Source organism: Sturnus vulgaris (genome assembly GCF_052056855.1).
Source record: "Sturnus vulgaris isolate bStuVul1 chromosome 38 unlocalized genomic scaffold, bStuVul1.hap1 SUPER_38_unloc_2, whole genome shotgun sequence".
Taxonomy (NCBI): domain Eukaryota; kingdom Metazoa; phylum Chordata; class Aves; order Passeriformes; family Sturnidae; genus Sturnus; species Sturnus vulgaris.
Window position 1 is genome coordinate 30109 of NW_028275903.1, and position 17392 is coordinate 47500.

Below are 17392 nucleotides of genomic sequence, written 5' to 3' on the forward strand. Positions count from 1 at the left end.
CCCTTTTCTCCAATTTTCCCCCAATTTCTCCCCATTTTTTCCCCATTTCCTCTCCCATTTTCTCCACCTTCCCTCCCATTTCTCCCCACTTTCGTCCCTCATTTTTCCCCATTTTCCCCCAATTTTCTCCCATTTCCCCCCATTTCTCTCAATTTTTCTCCCATCCTCTCCATTTTCCCCCGATTTCTCCCCTTTTATCCCATTTCTCTCCCATTTTTTCCCCATTTCCCCCGATTTCTCCTCGTTTTTCCCACTTCTCTCCCATTTCTCCCCATTTCTCTTCCATTTCCCCACGATTTCTCTACCATTTGTCTCCCATTTTTTCCCATTTTTCTCCCATTTTCTCCCCTTTCCCCCTGATTTCTCCCCGTTTTTCCCACTTCCCTCCCATTTTTTCCCATTTCTCTCAATTTTTCTCCCATTTCTCTCCCATTTCTCTCCGATTTTCCCCCTATTTCTCACCTTTTTTCCCATTTCTTTCCCATTTCTCTCAATTTTTCTCCCATTTCTCTCCCATTTCCTCCCATCTCACCCTGATTTCTCCCATTTTTCCCCATTTTTCTCCCATTTCTCTCCCATTTCTCCCCGTTTTTCCCATTTCTCTCAATGTTTCTCCCATTTCTCTCCCCATTTCCCCCCCATTTCCCCCCACTCCCCCCCACCTGTCCCCCCACAGACGCCCCCTCCCCCAGCACCGCCGACCCCGACAGTTCCCGCGACGCCTCCGAGGACCCCGAGGAGCCTCCCCGGGACCCCCCGGGGGACGCCCCTGCCCGGGGGTCTCGCCCCACCTGCGACCTGTGCGGGAAAAGTTTCACCTCGGGCTCCTCCCTGCGCCGCCACCTGCGCGCCCACCCGGGCGGGGCCGCCTTCACCTGTTACAGGTGCCGGGGCTGCTTCCCGTGCGGGGCCGCTCTGCGGGACCACCTGGCCACGGGCTGGTGCCAGCCCCGACCCCACAAATGCCGCAGCTGCCCCAAGCGCTTCGCCTCGGCGCGCTCGCTGCGCAAACACCTGAGCGTGCACCGGGACGGGGCCCCGCGGTGCCCGGACTGCGGCAAAACGCTCACGTCGCAGGCGTCGCTGGTCACGCACCGGCGGATCCACACCGGGGAGCGCCCGTTCGCCTGCCCGGACTGCGGGAAAGGTTTCATGGCCACCAAATCGCTCAGCAAGCACCGGCAGGCTCGCCACGTCACCGGCGGCTTCATCTGCCCCGAGTGCGGCAAGAGCCTCTCGTCGCACCCCGCGCTCGTCACGCACCGGCGGATCCACACCGGGGAGCGCCCGTACGAGTGTCCCGACTGCGGGAAAGGCTTCATGGCCGTCAAATCGCTCAGCAAGCACCGCAAATCGCACCGCGACCCCCGCGACCCCCGCCCGTGCCGCGATTGCGGCGAGGGAGGAGCGGCCGCGTCCTGCCCGCACCGGCGGGGGTTGGGTCGGGACGGTCCCGAGAGCGGCGCGGGGGTCCCGGAGCCCCTCCGGAACGGGTCTGAGAGCGGAGCGAGGGTCCCGGAGCCCCTCCGGAACGGGTCTGAGAGCGGCGCGAGGGTCCCGGAGCCCCTGAGGCCGCTCCGGAGCGGTCCCGAGAACGGGGCGGGGGTCCCGGAACCCGCCCGGGATTGCCCCGATCGCGGTTCGGGGCTCCCGCAACCCCCGCGGCTCCTCCGGGACGGCTCCGAGCGCAGCGCGGGGCTCCCGGAGCCCCTCCGGGACGGTCCCGATGGCGGCTCGGTGGTGGCGGAGCCCGGCGCGGGGGTCGCGGCCGCTGCCCCGGAGCCCTCGCGGCCCCCCAAGCGGCGGCGCCCGGCGTGCGAGGTGTGCGGGAAGGCGTTCCGGGACGGCGCGGGGCTGCGGCGGCACCGGCGCGTCCACACCGGCGAGAAGCCGTTCGGCTGCGGCGAGTGCGGGAAGCGCTTCTGCACCAGCTCCAGCCTCGTGATCCACCGGCGCAGCCACACCGGGGAGCGGCCCTACCCCTGCCCGCGCTGCGACAAGAGCTTCGTGTCGCGATCGGCGCTCATGAAACACCTGCAGACTCACCTGCGCAAGGAGCTGCGGGAGCCGGAGCGGCCCTGAGCGCCGAGCGGAGCGCGGATCCCGGGAGCGGAGCGAGAGGGGATCCCGGGATGTGAGAGGGGATCCCGGGATCGGAGCGCGGATCCCGGGAGCGGAGCGGGAGGGGATCCCGGGATGTGAGAGGGGATCCCGGGATGTGAGCGGGGATCCCGGGATCTGAGAGGGGATCCCGGGATGTGAGAGGGGATCCCGGGATGTGAGAGGGGATCCCGGGATGTGAGAGGGGATCCCGGGATGAGAGAGGGGATCCCGGGATGTGAGAGGGGATCCCGGGATGTGAGCGGGGATTCGGGATCCGGGATCTGAGCTGGGATCGGGGATATAACCGGGAATTCTCGATCTGAGCGGGGATCCCGGGATCGGAGCCGGGATTCTGGATCTGAGTGGGGATCCCGGGATTTGAGAGGGGATTCTAGATCGGAGCGGGGATTCCGGGATCGGAGCGCGGATCCCGGGATGTGAGAGGGGATTCGGGATCTGAGTGGGGATCGAGGATATAACCGGGAATTCTCGATCTGAGATGGGATCCCGGGATCGGAGCAGGGATCCGGGATTTGAGCGGGGATCGGGGATATAACCGGGAATTCTCGATCTGAGCGGGGATTTCGGGATCTGAGCGGGAATTCTGGCCCTGACCGGGAATCCCCGTGGTGGAATTTGGGCGCTGCCCCCCAGGGATTGGTGGAATTTGGGTGCCCGCCTCAGGGACCGATGGGTGAATTTTGGGTGCCCTCCCCAGGGATCGATGGGTGAATTTTGGGTGCCCTCCCCAGGGACCGATGGGTGAATTTTGGGTGCCCTCCCCAGGGATCGATGGGTGAATTTTGGGCGCCTCTCCCCTCTCAGGGCCTGGAGATGCTCCCGTGCATCCAGCTCACATTTTAGAGGATAAAAAGTTTGTTTTTTTCCCAGTTATCCACTGCCAGAAATATTCCGGTATCCCAAGGGAACCCCGGGGTTCCCTGAGGGCTGCTCCGTCCGGGTCTTTTTTTATTTTATGGATGTGTCACTTCTGTGTTTCTTTCCCCAAAACGAGGTGAAATAAAGAGGAATTGGGATTTTTTTTTTTTTTTTTGGTCGTGATTTGATGGTTCGGGATTGGGGTGAAATTCGCCCATTTTGGCGCTGCCCAGCCCAGTTTTTCCCCAGGGGATCCATCCCAAAAAATTGAGGAGGGTCCTCCGGGTGTGCCCACGCCCCCCCCCAAGCCGATCCCAAAATTCCAGGTGGCAGCGGTGGGATTCGAACCCACGCCCCCGCAGGGACTGGAGCCTTAATCCAGCGCCTTGGACCGCTCGGCCACGCTACCCCGCCCGAAATCCGGGAATTTGGGAATTCAGCAGTGGAAAAAGGAATCGAGAAAGTTCAGGATTTATTGGGGGGGGGAAAGGGACAGGCCGAGAGTGAGCGGGGGAGGGAATGTCCGGGAATTCCGCCGGGAATGTCCCGGGAATTCCGCCGGGAATGTCCGGGAATTCCGCCGGGAATGTCCCGGGAAAAGGCAGGGGAGGGAATCGCGGCGTCCAGTCCGGATCCCTCCGTGCTCCGCTCATCCCTCCGGGAGTCCCAGTTATCCCAGTTATCCCAGTTTGAGCTCCCAGATCCTCACCGGGATCCTCGCGGAGCTCTGGGAATTCCTGCCCCGGCTCCTGCTCTGCCCCAGGGCGTTCCCGGAGAATTCCCGGAGCGTTCCCGGAGCATTCCCGGAGCATTCCCGGAGAATTCCCGGAGCATTCCCGGAGAATTCCCGGAGCATCCCCATCCCCATTCCCACCCCATTCCCATCCCATCTCCATCCCCATCCCCATTCCCGTTCCCGTTCCCGTTCCCCGAATTCCGGGGTCACTGGCTGAGGGAGTCCAGCTCCCCCAGAACCAGGACCAGAACCGGAACCAGAACCGGAACCGGGACTGGGACCGGACGCTGGAATTCGGGTCACTGGACGCTGGAATTCGGGATGGATGGATGAGAGAATTCCGGGGATCACGGGACGATGGAGATCTCGCCCAGCTCCAGCTCCAGCACCAGAACCAGAACCGGAACCAGACCCGGAACCGGACGCTGGAATTCGGGGATCACGGCACGATGGAGATCTCGCCCAGCTCCAGAACCAGAACCAGAACCAGAACCAGAACCAGAACCAGAACCGGAACCGGACGCTGGAATTTCGGGTCACGGGACGATGGAGATCTCCCCCAGCTCCAGCCAGAACCAGAACCGGGACCGGGACCGGACGCTGGAATTCGGGGATCACGGGACGATGGAGATCTCGCCCAGCTCCAGCCAGAACCAGGGCCGGACGCTGGAATTTCGGGATCACGGGACGATGGAGATCTCGCCCAGCTCCAGAACCAGAACCAGAACCGGACGCTGGAATTTCGGGATCACGGGACGATGGAGATCTCGCCCAGCTCCAGAACCAGAACCAGGGCCGGACGCTGGAATTTCGGGATCACGGGACGATGGAGATCTCGCCCAGCTCCAGAACCAGAACCAGGGCCGGACGCTGGAATTTCGGGATCACGGGACGATGGAGATCTCGCCCAGCTCCAGCCAGAACCAGGGCCGGACGCTCTCCCCGCCGAAGGCGGCGGCTCCGAAGGCGAACAGCGGGCTGGCCCCGGGCCGGTCGCCGTCGAAGAAAGCCACGCGCCCGCCCTCGTAGTCCAGGGCCACCCGCAGGCGGCGCGGGAGCCGCGGCAGCGGCGTCGGGGGCTCGGTGAGAGCGCGGGCCTGGCCCCCCCAGCGCTGCACGGCCCAGACCCCGGCCCGGGGGCTCAGGGCCCGCGACCCCCGCAGCACCGAGCCCAGGCTGACGCCCACGGCGCAGAACGGGCCCTCGGACACGGCCACGGTCCACGTGTGGCGACCGGAGGTGAAGGCGGGCTGGCCCAGCGCGCACGGAGCCGCCGTGAAGCGCTCGGGGCTCGCGGGAGGCTCCGGGCCACCGTAAGCCCAGCGGGCCACGAGCCCGTCCGGGGACAGCAACAGGAGGGGGTGGGACGTGAGAGGGTCCAGGGTGACCCGGGCTGGGAATGGGGATGGGGGAATGGGAATGGGGGAAATGATTGGGAATTGGGGATGGGAATGGGGATTGGGGATGGGGGAATGGGGAAATGGGGAAAATGGGGAAAATGGGAATTGGGAATGGGGAAAATGGGAATGGGGGAATGGGGAAAATGGGGGAATGGCAATGGGGGAATGGGAATGGGGAAAATGATTGGGAATTGGGATTGGGAATGGGGAACGGGATTGGGAATGGGGGAATGGGGAATGGGGATGGGGGAAATGGGAATTGGGAATGGGGATGGGAATGGGGGAATGGGGATGGGCAATGGGGGAAATGGAAATGGGGGAATGGGGATTGGGGATGGGGGAATGGGAATGGAAATTGGGGATTGGGAATGGGGTAAATGGGAATGGGGAAATGGGAATGGGGATTAGGAATGGGGATGGGGGAATGGGGATGGGGGAAATGATTGGGAATTGGGATTGGGAATGGGGAAAATGGGAATTGGGATTGGGGAATTGGAATGTGGGGGAATGGGAATTGGGGATTGGAATCGGGAATGGGGATTGGGAATTTGGGATTGGGGATGGGAATTGGGGAGTTGGGGATTGGGGAAATGGGAATGGGGATTCAGAATGGGGAATGGGAATGGGGGAATTGGGGATTTGGGATTGGGGATGGGAATTGGGGATTGGAATTGGGAATGGGGATTGGGAATTTGGGGATGGGGAATGGGGAATTGGGGATTTGGGATTGGGGATGGGAATTGGGGGAAGGGGGGGATGTAGGGGGAGGAAAAAGGAGGGAAAAAGGGGAAATGGAGATTGGGAATTGGGGAGGAAAAAGGGGGAAATGGGGGAGAAGGAAGGGAAAAAAGGGGAGGAAAGAGGAAAAGGGAAATGGGAAAAAAGGGGAGGAAAAGGGAGAGGAAAGGACGGGAAAGAGGAGAGGGAGGGGGAGGAAGGGGGGGAAAAGAGGGAAAAGGACGAGAAAGGGAAAAAAGGGGGAAAAAGGGATTAAAAAGGGATTAAAAAGGGATAAAAAATGGATTAAAAAAGGATAAAAAAGGAAAATAAAGAGCAGAAATTCGCGGTTCCGCGGGCCCGGCCGGACTCACCCACGCGCTCCTCGTCCTTCCCTGGAAAATGAACAAAAAAAAAAATAATTCCCGGAATTCCCGGGGCAGGGAAGGGGCGGGGCTGAACCCAAAATGGCCCAAAATGTCCCAAAATGTCCCCAAAATGTCCCCAAATGGCCCAAAATGTCCCCAAATTGTCCCCAAATGTCCCCAAATGTCCCCAAAATGTCCCCAAAATGTCCCCAAAATGTCCCTAAATGTCCCCAAATGTCCCCAAATTGTCCCAAAATGTCCCAAAATGTCCCCAAAATGTCCCCAAATGTCCCCAAATGTCCCCAAAATGTCCCCAAATGTCCCCAAAATGTCCCCAAAATGTCCCCAAATGTCCCCAAATGTCCCCAAATGGCCCCAAATGGCCCCAAATGTCCCCAAAATGTCCCCAAAATGTCCCCAAGTGTCCCCAAATGTCCCCAAAATGTCCCCAAGTGTCCCCAAATGTCCCCAAATGTCCCCAAAATGTCCCAAATTGTCCCCAGGGTCACTCACGATGCTCCTCCAGGCACTGCCCTGCCAGGAAAGAACAAAAAAAATAAAAAATAAAAAATAAAAAATAAAAAATAAAAAATAAAAAATAAAAATGAAAGAAAAAAAGAAAAGGAAAAAGGGAATTGGAAAAGGGAAATAGAATAAAAAAAAATTGAATTGAAATGAGTAAAAAAATAAAAGTAATGAGATTAAAGTGAAAAGAATTGAAGTGAAATGAAATAAATAAAATAAAATGAAATTGAATAAAATAAAATAAAATAAAATAATATGTAAGAGAACAGAAACAAATGGAATAGAATAGAATAGAAAAAATAGAAAATAAAACACAAGATTTTAGAATAGAATAAAATATAAAATAAAATAAAATAAAACAAATTCGAATATAATAGAATGGACTAAAATAAAATATAAAATAAAACAAAATACAATAGAATAAAATATAAAATGAAATTAAATTAAATAAAATACGAATAAAATAAAATGCAATACAATAAAATAAAACAAAATAGAATAGACTGGACTAAAATAAAGTAAAAAATAAAATATAAGAGAACAAATAGAATAAAATAATTTTTAAAAATAAAATAAAATAAAATAAAATAATAAAATATAAGAGAACAAATAGAGTAAAATAATAAAAATAATAAAATAAAATAAAATTAAAATAAAATAAAATGAGATGAAATAAAATAAAAATAAGATAAAATAGAATAGAATAGAATAAAATAAAATAAAATAAAATAAAATAAAAATAAGATAAAATAAAATAAAATAAAAATAAGATAAAATAAGATAAAATAAAAATAAGATAAAATAAGATAAAATAAAAATAAAATAAAATAAAAATAAGATAAAATAAAGTAAGATAAAATAAAAATAAGATAAAATAGAATAGAATAGAATAGAATAGAATAAAATAAAATAAAATAAAATAAAATAAAATAAAATAAAATAAAATAAAATAAAAATAAATTAAATTAAAATACAATAAAATGAAGTGAGAGCAGCCCCGGGAGCGGCACTCACAGATCCGGATCCGGGAATCCTCTGCAAAGGGAGAATCGGTGTCGGTGAATGGGGAATGGGCATTGATTAATTAATGAATTGATTAATGAATTAATGAATGAATTAATGCCGTTCAGGGAATTGAGGAATTTCCCCCCCAGGACTCACCGAGCTCCACGGTCAGCTCGGCTGGGAGAGGAGGAGGAGGAAAAAAATGGGAAAAATAAAGGGAAAATAAAGGGAAAAAATGGGAAAAATAAAGGGAAAATAAAGGGAAAATAAAGGGAAAATAAAGGGAAAAAATGGGGAAAAATGGGGAAAAAAATAAAGGAAAAATGAGAAAAATGGGGAAAAAATAAAGGGAAAAAATGGGAAAAAATGGGAAAAATAAAGGGAAAAAATGGGGAAAAATAAAGGGAAAAAATGGGGAAAAATAAAGGGAAAAAATGGGGAAAAATAAAGGGAAAAAATGGGAAAAATAAAGGGAAAAAATGGGGAAAAAAATAAAGGAAAAAATGAGAAAAAAAGGGAAAAAATGGGAAAAAAAATAAAGAAAAAATGAGAAAAAAGGGAAATAAAGGGAAAAATTAGAAAAAATGGGGAAAAATGGGAAAAATGGGAAAAAAATAAAGGAAAAAATGGGGAAAAATGGGAAAAATGGGGAAAGTGGGAAAAAATGGGGAAAATGGGAAAAAATGGGAAAAAATGGGAAAAAATGGGGAAATAAAGGGGGAAAATGTGAAAAAAGGGAAATAAAGGGAAAAATGGGAAAAATGGGAAATAAAGGGGAAAAAATGGGAAAAAAAGGGAAAAAAAGGGAAAAATGGGAAAAAATGGAAAAAAGGGGAAAAAATGAGAAAAAGGGAAAATAAAGGAAAATGATGATAAAAAAAGAAAATAAAGGAAAATAAAGAGAATAAAAGAAAAGAAAGGAAAATAAAAAGGAAAAAAGGGGGAAAAAGGAGAAGAAAAGAGAATTTCCATCAGTCCCCGGGTTTGGAGCAGAAATTCCCATTTTTGGGTTTTTTTGGGTCCGAATTTCTCATTTTTGGGTCCGAATTTCCCATTTTTGGGTCAGAAATTCCCATTTTTGGGTTTTTTGGGTCAGAAATTCCCATTTTTGTTTTTTTTTTTGGTCAGAATTTCCCATTTTTGGGTCAGAATTTCCCTTTTTTGGGTCCGAATTTCCCATTTTTGGGTTTTTTGGGACAGAATTTCCCATTTTTGGGTCAGAATTTCCCATTTTTGGGTTTTTTGGGTCAGAATTTCCCATTTTTGGGTTTTTTTGGGTCAGAATTTCCCATTTTTGGGTCAGAATTTCCCATTTTTGGGTCCGAATTTCCCATTTTTGGGTTTTTTGGGTCAGAAATTCCCATTTTTGTTTTTTTTTTTGGTCAGAATTTCCCATTTTTGGGTCCGAATTTCCCATTTTTGGGTCAGAATTTCCCATTTTTGGGTTTTTTTGGGTCCGAATTTCCCATTTTTGGGTCAGAATTTCCCATTTTTGGGTCAGAATTTCCCATTTTTGGGTTTTTTTGGGTCAGAATTTCCCATTTTTGGGTTTTTTGGGTCAGAATTTCCCATTTTTGGGTCCGAATTTCCCATTTTTGGGTTTTTTGGTCTCACCGATCTCCCGGTCCCGGAGCTCTGGGGGGGAAGATGGGAAAAAAATCAGCGGCAAATTCCTCATTAGGGTCGTTAATTAATCGCTAATAATTAATTAATCAATCAATTAATTAATTAATGAGCCGAAATTTCCTCACCCAGCGCCGCCGTCAGCTCCGCTGCCGGGGGGGAACAAAAATTGCTGAGATGGGAGGGGAAGGAGCCCCCAAAATTCCCCAAAATTCCCCAAAATTCCCCAAAATTCCCCCAAAATTCCCCCAAAATTCCCCAAAAATTCCCCAAAATTTGGGGATTCGGGGGGGGGGAGGGGCACGAACCGATCCGGGCGTCCCGAGATCCTGGGGGGGAAAATTCGGATTATTGGAAATAAATAAATTCGGATTATTACTAATAAATAAATTCGAATTATTAGAAATAAATAAATTCGGATTATTGGAAATAAATAAATTCGGATTATTGGAAATAAATAAATAAATTCAGATTATTGGAAATAAATAAATTCGGATTATTGGAAATAAATAAATTCGGATTATTAAAGGAAAAAATTCAAATTATTACAAATAAATAAATTCGAATTATCCCAGAAAAAAATTCAAATTATTAAAAGAAAAAAATTCAAATTTTTCCTGAAAAAAAATTCAAATTATTACAAATAAACAAATTCAAATTATTAAAAAGAAATAACTTCAAATTATTCCAGAACAAAAAATAAAATTATTAGAAATAAATAAATTGAAATTATTAAAAATAAATAAATTCAAAGTATTCGAAATAAATAAATTCAAATTATTCCAGAACAAAATTCAAATTGTTCCTGAAAAAATTCAAATTATTAAAAGAAAAAAATTCAAATTATTAAAAATAAATAAATCCAAATTATTCCTGAAAAATTCGAATTATCCCAGAAGAAAACCCCAAATCGTAATTTTAGATCAAAATTCCAGATTTTAACTGAAAATCCCAAATTTTAACTGAAAATCCCAAATTTTAAATCAAAATCCCAAATTCCACCATCCCAGCCCCGCATTGGAGCCCATTGGGGATTTGGGATTTTGGGGATTTTTGGGATTTTTGGGATTTTTGGGATTTTGGAATTTTTGAATTTTGGGATTTTTGCATTTTGGGATTTTGGGGAATTTGGGATTTTGGGATTTTTGGAATTTTGGGATTTTGGAATTTGGGGATTTGGGAATTTTGTGAATTTCGATTTTGGGGATTTTTGGGATTTTTTGATTTGGGGATTTTGGGATTTTGGAATTTTGGGAATTTGGATTTTGGGGATTTTGAATCTTGGGATTTGGGGATTTGGGGATTTGGGATTTTTGGAATTTTGGGATTTTGGGATTTGGGATTTTGGGATTTTGGGGATTTTTGGGATTTTTGGAATTTTGGGATTTTTGCATTTTGGGATTTTGGGATTTGGAGATTTTTGGATTTTGGGGATTTTTTAATTTTGGAATTTGGGGATTTGGGGAATTTGGGATTTTGGGATTTTTTGAATTTTGGGATTTTTTAATTTGGGGATTTGGGGAATTTTGTGAATTTCGATTTTGGGGATTTTTGGGATTTTTTTAATTTGGAGATTTTTGGATTTGGGGGATTTTTTGATTTGGGGATTTTGGGATTTTGGAATTTTGGGAATTTGGATTTTGGGGATTTTGAATCTTGGGATTTGGGGATTTTGGGATTTTTTAATTTTGGGATTTTGGGATTTGGGGATTTGGGATTTTGGGATTTTGGGATTTTGGGGATTTTGGATTTTTGGAATTTTGGGATTTTGGGATTTTTTAATTTTGGGATTTGGGATTTTGGGATTTTGGGATTTTGGGATTTTGGGATTTTGGGATTTTTGGGATTTTTTAATTTTGGGATTTTGGGATTTTGGGATTTTGGGGATTTTGGACTCACCCAGCGCCGCCCTGAGCTCCTCTGGGAAACCGAAGGGAATTTTGGGTTATTTTGGGAAATTTTGGGAAATTTTGGGAAATTTTTGGGAAATTTTTGGGGTTTTTTGGGAACTGAACCCACCCAGGTTTCTGTGGAGTTCGCCTGGAAAAAAAAGGAAAAAATAAAGTGAAAATAATTAAAAATAATTTTAAAATATATAAAATAATATAAAATGGATAATTTAAAATAATTTAAAATTATGTAAAATAATCTGAGATAATTTAAAATAATATAAAATAATAATTTAAAATAACTTGAAATGATTTAAAATAATTTAAGATGATTTTAAAATAATGGAAAATGATTTTAAATAATATAAAAGAATTTAAATGAATTTAAAATAATAGAAAATAGTTTAAAGTCATGTAAAATAAATTAAAATAATATAAAATAATTATAAAATATCAGATGGGTTTGGGGACAATGCTGGGGATTATTATTATATTTTTAATTTTTTATTTTTGTTTTTATTTTTATTTTTAATTTTTATCAGTTTTATTGTTTTGTCTTTTCATTTTTTCTTTTTTTTTATTTTTAATTTTTCTTATTTTTCTTATTTTCCTTTTTCTTTTTATCTTACTTTTTTTCCCCAAATTTTTTATCATTTTTCTTTTTTCTCTTTCTTTATATTTTTTTTTTTAATTACTATTTTTACTTTTTTTTTTTTTTTTTTTTTTAAGATAAATTTCCAGCAGAAAAATCCCAGGATTTTTTTTTTATTATTATTTTTTAATTTTTTTTTTTTATTTTTAATTTTTCTTATTTTTCTTATTTTCCTTTTTCTTTTTATCTTACTTTTTTTCCCCAAATTTTTTTATCATTTTTCTTTTTTCTCTTTCTTTATATATATTTTTTTTTAATTATTATTTTTAATTTTTTTTTTTTTTAAGATAAATTTCCAGCAGAAAAATCCCAGGATTTTTTTTTTATTATTTTTTTTTTAATTTTTTTTTTTTTTAATTTTTTTTTAAAATTTCTTCCCCAAATTCAGCGGGAAAAAATTGGGGGAAAAAAAAAATAAAAATTCGGGAATTTGGGGCTGGGAAAGAGAAACGGACCCGGCTCCTCCTCAGCCTCATCTTCAGCCTCATCTTCAGCCTCATCTTCATCATCCTCAGCCTCATCTTCATCATCCTCAGCCTCATCTTCATCTTCCTCAGCCTCATCCTCCTCATCTTCATCTTCCTCATCTTCCTCCTCCTCCTCTTTTTCCTTTCCTTCCTCCTCCTCTTCCTCTCCTTTTTCCTCCTCCTCTTTTTCCTCTTTTTCTTCCTCCTCCTCCTCCTCCTCCTCTGCAAAAGGAGAATTTGGGGAATTTGGACCGTGAGGAACCGAAATTAATTAAAAAAAAAAAAGAGATTTGTCATTAATTGTGATTATTATTATTGTTATTATTATTATTATTGTTATTATTATTGTTGTTATTTTTGTTATTATTATTAATGTTATTATTATTGTTATTGTTATCATTATTATTATTATTGTTATTATTATTGTTATTACTATTATTGTTATTATTTTATTATTGTTACCATTATTATTATTATTATTATTATTATTATTATTATTATTATTATTATTATTATTATTAAAATTGTTGTCAATACTATTATTGTTATCATTATTATTATTACTATTATTATTATTATTATTGCTAATATTATTATTATTATTGTTGTTATTATTATTATTATTATTGTTATTACTACTGTTATTGTTTTGGTATTGCTGTTATTTATTACCATTATAATTATTAATATCCTAATTATTGTAATTAAGTGTATATAATAGAAATAATAGATAATTTATTAAAATTATATAATACATAATATATAATTAATTATTATAAATATTAATATTATTGGCGTTGTATCGGTGTTGTATTGATATTAGCGTTATTATTTTATTATTCTTATATTATTTTTGTTGTTTTTATTTCTGTTATTAATTTAATTGTTCAATTATTATTGTTTATTATTATTATTATTATTATTATTATTATTATTATTATTATTATTATTATTATTATTATTATTATTATTATTATTGTTGTTACTCTTGTTATTGTAATTATTATTACCGCTATTATTAATTTTTATTATTATTCCATTATTATAATTTTTTTTCCTTGTTCTTCTTATTAATTATTGTAATAAACACAATTAAAACAATACCACAAATAAATAATATTACAAAGAAGTAAAAAGTTTAAAAATTAAAAGCAAAAAAATAAAAAATTAATAATGAATAAATAAATAAATATTTAATAAGTAAATATTTAATAAATTAATGAATAAAATCCATGCAGGTACCAAAAAAAAAGAAAAAAAAAATTAAAAAATTACAAAAGCAGAAATAATTTTAATTAATTTTGTGAACCCAAATTCCCGGATAATTCCCCAAATAATTTAATAATTCCCCGAATAATTCCCCAAATAATTTAATAATTCCCCAAATAATTCCCCAAATAATTTAATAATTCCCCAAATAATTCAAGAATTCCCGGGATTTTCTCTCACCTCCATCCCCCTCCTTCAGGGCCTCTGGAAAAACAAAAATTAAAAAAAAAAATTAAAAAAAAATGAAATTATGATTTTTTTTTAATCCTCGTTAATTTTTGTTTCTTTGATTTTTTAAATTAATTTTTTAAATTAATTTTTAAATTAATTTTTAATTAATTTTTTAATTAATTATTTTTTTTCTGGTGTTTTTTTGATTTAATCGATTTTTGGTTTCCATTCGTTCCCGGCCCCAAATTCCCAAATCCCAATTATTGGAAAAAAAAAATAAAAATAAAAATAAAAGAATCACAAAAATCCCCCCCCCAAAAAAAACCCCAAAAACCTCAAAAAATTCCCCAAAAAACCCGGAAAAAAAATAAAAAAAATTCTGAAAAAAACCCCAAAAATCTCCCCAAAAAAACCCAAAAATTGCAAAAAAAAACAAAAAAAAAAACCCTAAAAAACCCAAAAATCTTCAAAAAAATTACAGAAAAAAAATAAAAAAAACCCCAAAATCTTCCCCCAAAAAAACCAAAAAATTTCCTGAAAAAAATTTAAAAATTCCCCCCCAAAAAACCCGGAAAAAACAAAAAAAAATCCTGAAAAAAACCCAAAAAATCTTCCCCAAAAAACACCAAAAAATTAAAAAAAAAAAAAAAAAACCTAAAAAACCAAAAAATATTAAAAAAAATTACAGAAAAAAACAAAAAAAACCCTAAAAAACCCAAAAATCTTCCCAAAAAACCCCAAAAAATTACAGAAAAAACCACAAAACAAAAAAACCTAAAAAACCCCAAAAACCTCCCCAAAACACAAAAAAAAATTACGGAAAAAAAACCCTAAAAAACCCAAAATCTTCCAAAAAATTATAGAAAAAAAACCTAAAAAACCCCAAAAATTTTCCCCAAAACCCCAAAAATGACAGAAAAAAAAAACCCCAAAAAATTCTAAAAAACCCTGAAAAAAATCCCGAAAAAAATCCTGAAAAAAATCCTGAAAAACCCCAAAAAAACCCCAAAAACAAAAAAAAAACAAAAAGAAAAAAAAAGGAAAAAAAACCAAAAATCTTCCCCCAAAAAACCAAAAAAATCCCGAAAAAAAATCCCAAAAAACCCCAAAAAAGCCAAAATTCAAAAATCTCAAAAATCCCAAAAATTCCCCAAAATTCCCAAAAATTCCCAAAAATCCCAAAAATTCCCCCAAAATTCCCAAAATTCCCAAAATTCCCAAAATTCCCAAAAAATTCCCAAAATTCCCGCCCGGAGTCTCTCACCGAGCTCCTCTCTCAGTTTTCCTGCAAAAGAAAATTCATTTATTTTTAATTAAAAAAAAATTTAATTTAAATTATTTTTAATCCCCATCAAATTAATTGGAATCATTTTCAATCCAAATGAAATCGGATTTAATTTTAATCCCAATAAAATTAATTTGAAACATTTAAAATCTCAAATTAATTTAAATAATTTAAAATCCAAATAAAATTAATTTAAATCATTTAAAATCCAAATCAAATCAGATTTATTTTTAATTTAAAAAAAATTTAATTTGAATTATTTTTAATCCCCATCAAATTAATTTTAATTTTTTTTTCATCCAAATAAAATTAATTTAAATCATTTAAAATCCAAATAAAATTGATTTAAATCATCCCCCAAAATTCCCCAAAATTCCCCAAAATTCCCCAAAATTCCCAAAAATTCCCCAAAATTCCCCAAAATTCCCAAAATTCCCCAAAATTCCCCGAAATTCCCCAAAATTCCCAAAATTCCCCAAATTTGGCGCTCACGGATAACGGAGTCCTGCTCCCCTGGAAATGAAATAAAATAAAATGAAATTAAAAATGAGATAAAATAAAATAAAATAAAATTAAAATAAAATAAAATAAAACAAAATAAAATAAAATAAAATAAGATTCAAAATGAGATAAAATAAAATGAAATTAAAAATGAGATAAAATAAAATAAAATGAAATAAAATGAAATAAAATAAAATAAAATAAAATAAAATAAGATTCAAAATGAGATAAAATAAAATAAAATTTAAAATGGAATAAATTAAAATGAAATAAAATAGAATAAAATAAATTAGATGAATAAATAAAATAAAATAAAATTAAATTAAATTAAATTTAAAATGGAATAAAATAAAATAAAATAAAATAAAATAAAATAGAATAAATTAGATAAATAAAATAAAATGAAATGAAATAAAATGGGATTAAAAATGGGATAAAAGAACATGAAATAAAATAAAAGAAAATAGAAAAATAAAGATAAATAGAACAGAAAATAAGATTAAAAATAGAATAAAAGAAAATAAATTAATGAAATGAAATGAAACGCAATGGGATTAAAAATGGGCTAAAATAAAATAAAATAAAATAAAATAAAATAAAATAAAATAGGATTAAAAATGGGATAAAATAAAATAAAATTTAAAATGGAATAAAATAAAATAAAATGAAATAAAATAACAGGATTCCCATCATGCCAATTAAGTGGGGCATTAATTAGGAATTAATTTGATTCCCAGAACTCACTCGCGGCCGATTCCTTCTCCTCTGCAGGGGAAAAACGGAAATCGGCACACGCCATTAATTATTAATTATTAATTATTAATTATTAATTATTATTAATTATTAATTATTAATTATTAATTATTAATTATTAATTAACTGCTATCATTTAAGCTATTATTATCTCCTATTACCCATTATTAACAATTATTTCCCATTATTGCCACATTATTGACGACTTTCCCATTAATAGTAATTAATTCCCATTAATAGTGATCAATTCCCGCTAATAACAATTATTAATATTAATAAATAATAATTCCCCGTCGTTCCCATTTGCCGCTCCCTCCTCCAGGAATTTTTGCCGATTTCCCTCCCCAAATTCCCTTAATTAATTAATTAATTAATTAATTGGGGCTCACCCAGCAGCTCCTTCAGGTGCCCTGGGGGAGGCCGAGAGAAATTAATGACAAGAAATAATAATTAATAAATAGAATTTAATTAAAATAATGAGTTTATTACAAGAAATAATAATTAATAGATGGAATTAAATTAATTAAATGAAATAATAATCAATAGATGTCGTTTAATTAAAATAAATAATAATAGAATGGAACTAATTAAACTAATTAATGGAGCTAATGACAAGAAATAATAATTAATAAATAGAATTAAATTAATTAAAATAATAATAGAGTTTATTACAAGAAATAATAATTAATAGATAGCATTAAATTAATGAAAAGAAATAATAATCAATATATCTCATTTAATTACAAGAAATAATCATTAATAAATAGAATGAAACTAATTAAAATTCTTAAGAGTTAATTACAAGAATTAATAATTAATAGAGATAATTTTTATATAAGAAATAATTAATAGAATTAAATTAATTACAAGAACTAATAATTAATAAATCAAATGGGTTTGGTCGCTGTGGGTTTATAAAAATCAATTTGAATGTAAATAAAAATAAAAATAAAAATAAAAATAATAATAACAATAATATTAATAATATTAATATTAATATAAAAATAAAAATAAAATAAATCTAAATCTAAATCTAAATCTAAATATTA

General features: G+C 38.7%; 1 protein-coding gene and 1 non-coding gene across 2 annotated transcripts in view; both read right to left on the reverse strand.

The window, feature by feature from the left end:
- Positions 1-3309: 3309 nt before the first annotated feature.
- On the reverse strand, positions 3310-3391 carry TRNAL-AAG (transfer RNA leucine (anticodon AAG)). The gene has a single exon. It is a non-coding gene; the product is annotated as a tRNA-Leu (tRNA).
- Positions 3392-3437: 46 nt separating this feature from the next.
- Positions 3438-17392, reverse strand: part of LOC106864059 (uncharacterized) — a 27208-nt gene continuing 13253 nt past the window's right edge. Inside the window, exons 14-29 of the mRNA XM_088157519.1 lie at positions 16733-16753; positions 16335-16355; positions 15582-15602; positions 15069-15089; positions 13814-13837; positions 12353-12586; positions 11376-11396; positions 11256-11276; positions 9665-9685; positions 9485-9505; positions 9348-9368; positions 7890-7910; positions 7743-7763; positions 6717-6737; positions 6210-6230; positions 3438-5111 (exon numbers count right to left, since the gene is read on the reverse strand). Of these exons, the coding sequence (XP_088013645.1) occupies positions 4603-5111; positions 6210-6230; positions 6717-6737; positions 7743-7763; positions 7890-7910; positions 9348-9368; positions 9485-9505; positions 9665-9685; positions 11256-11276; positions 11376-11396; positions 12353-12586; positions 13814-13837; positions 15069-15089; positions 15582-15602; positions 16335-16355; positions 16733-16753 (1040 nt within the window). The 3' untranslated portion in view covers positions 3438-4602. The remainder of the gene's footprint in view (positions 5112-6209; positions 6231-6716; positions 6738-7742; positions 7764-7889; positions 7911-9347; positions 9369-9484; positions 9506-9664; positions 9686-11255; positions 11277-11375; positions 11397-12352; positions 12587-13813; positions 13838-15068; positions 15090-15581; positions 15603-16334; positions 16356-16732; positions 16754-17392) is intronic.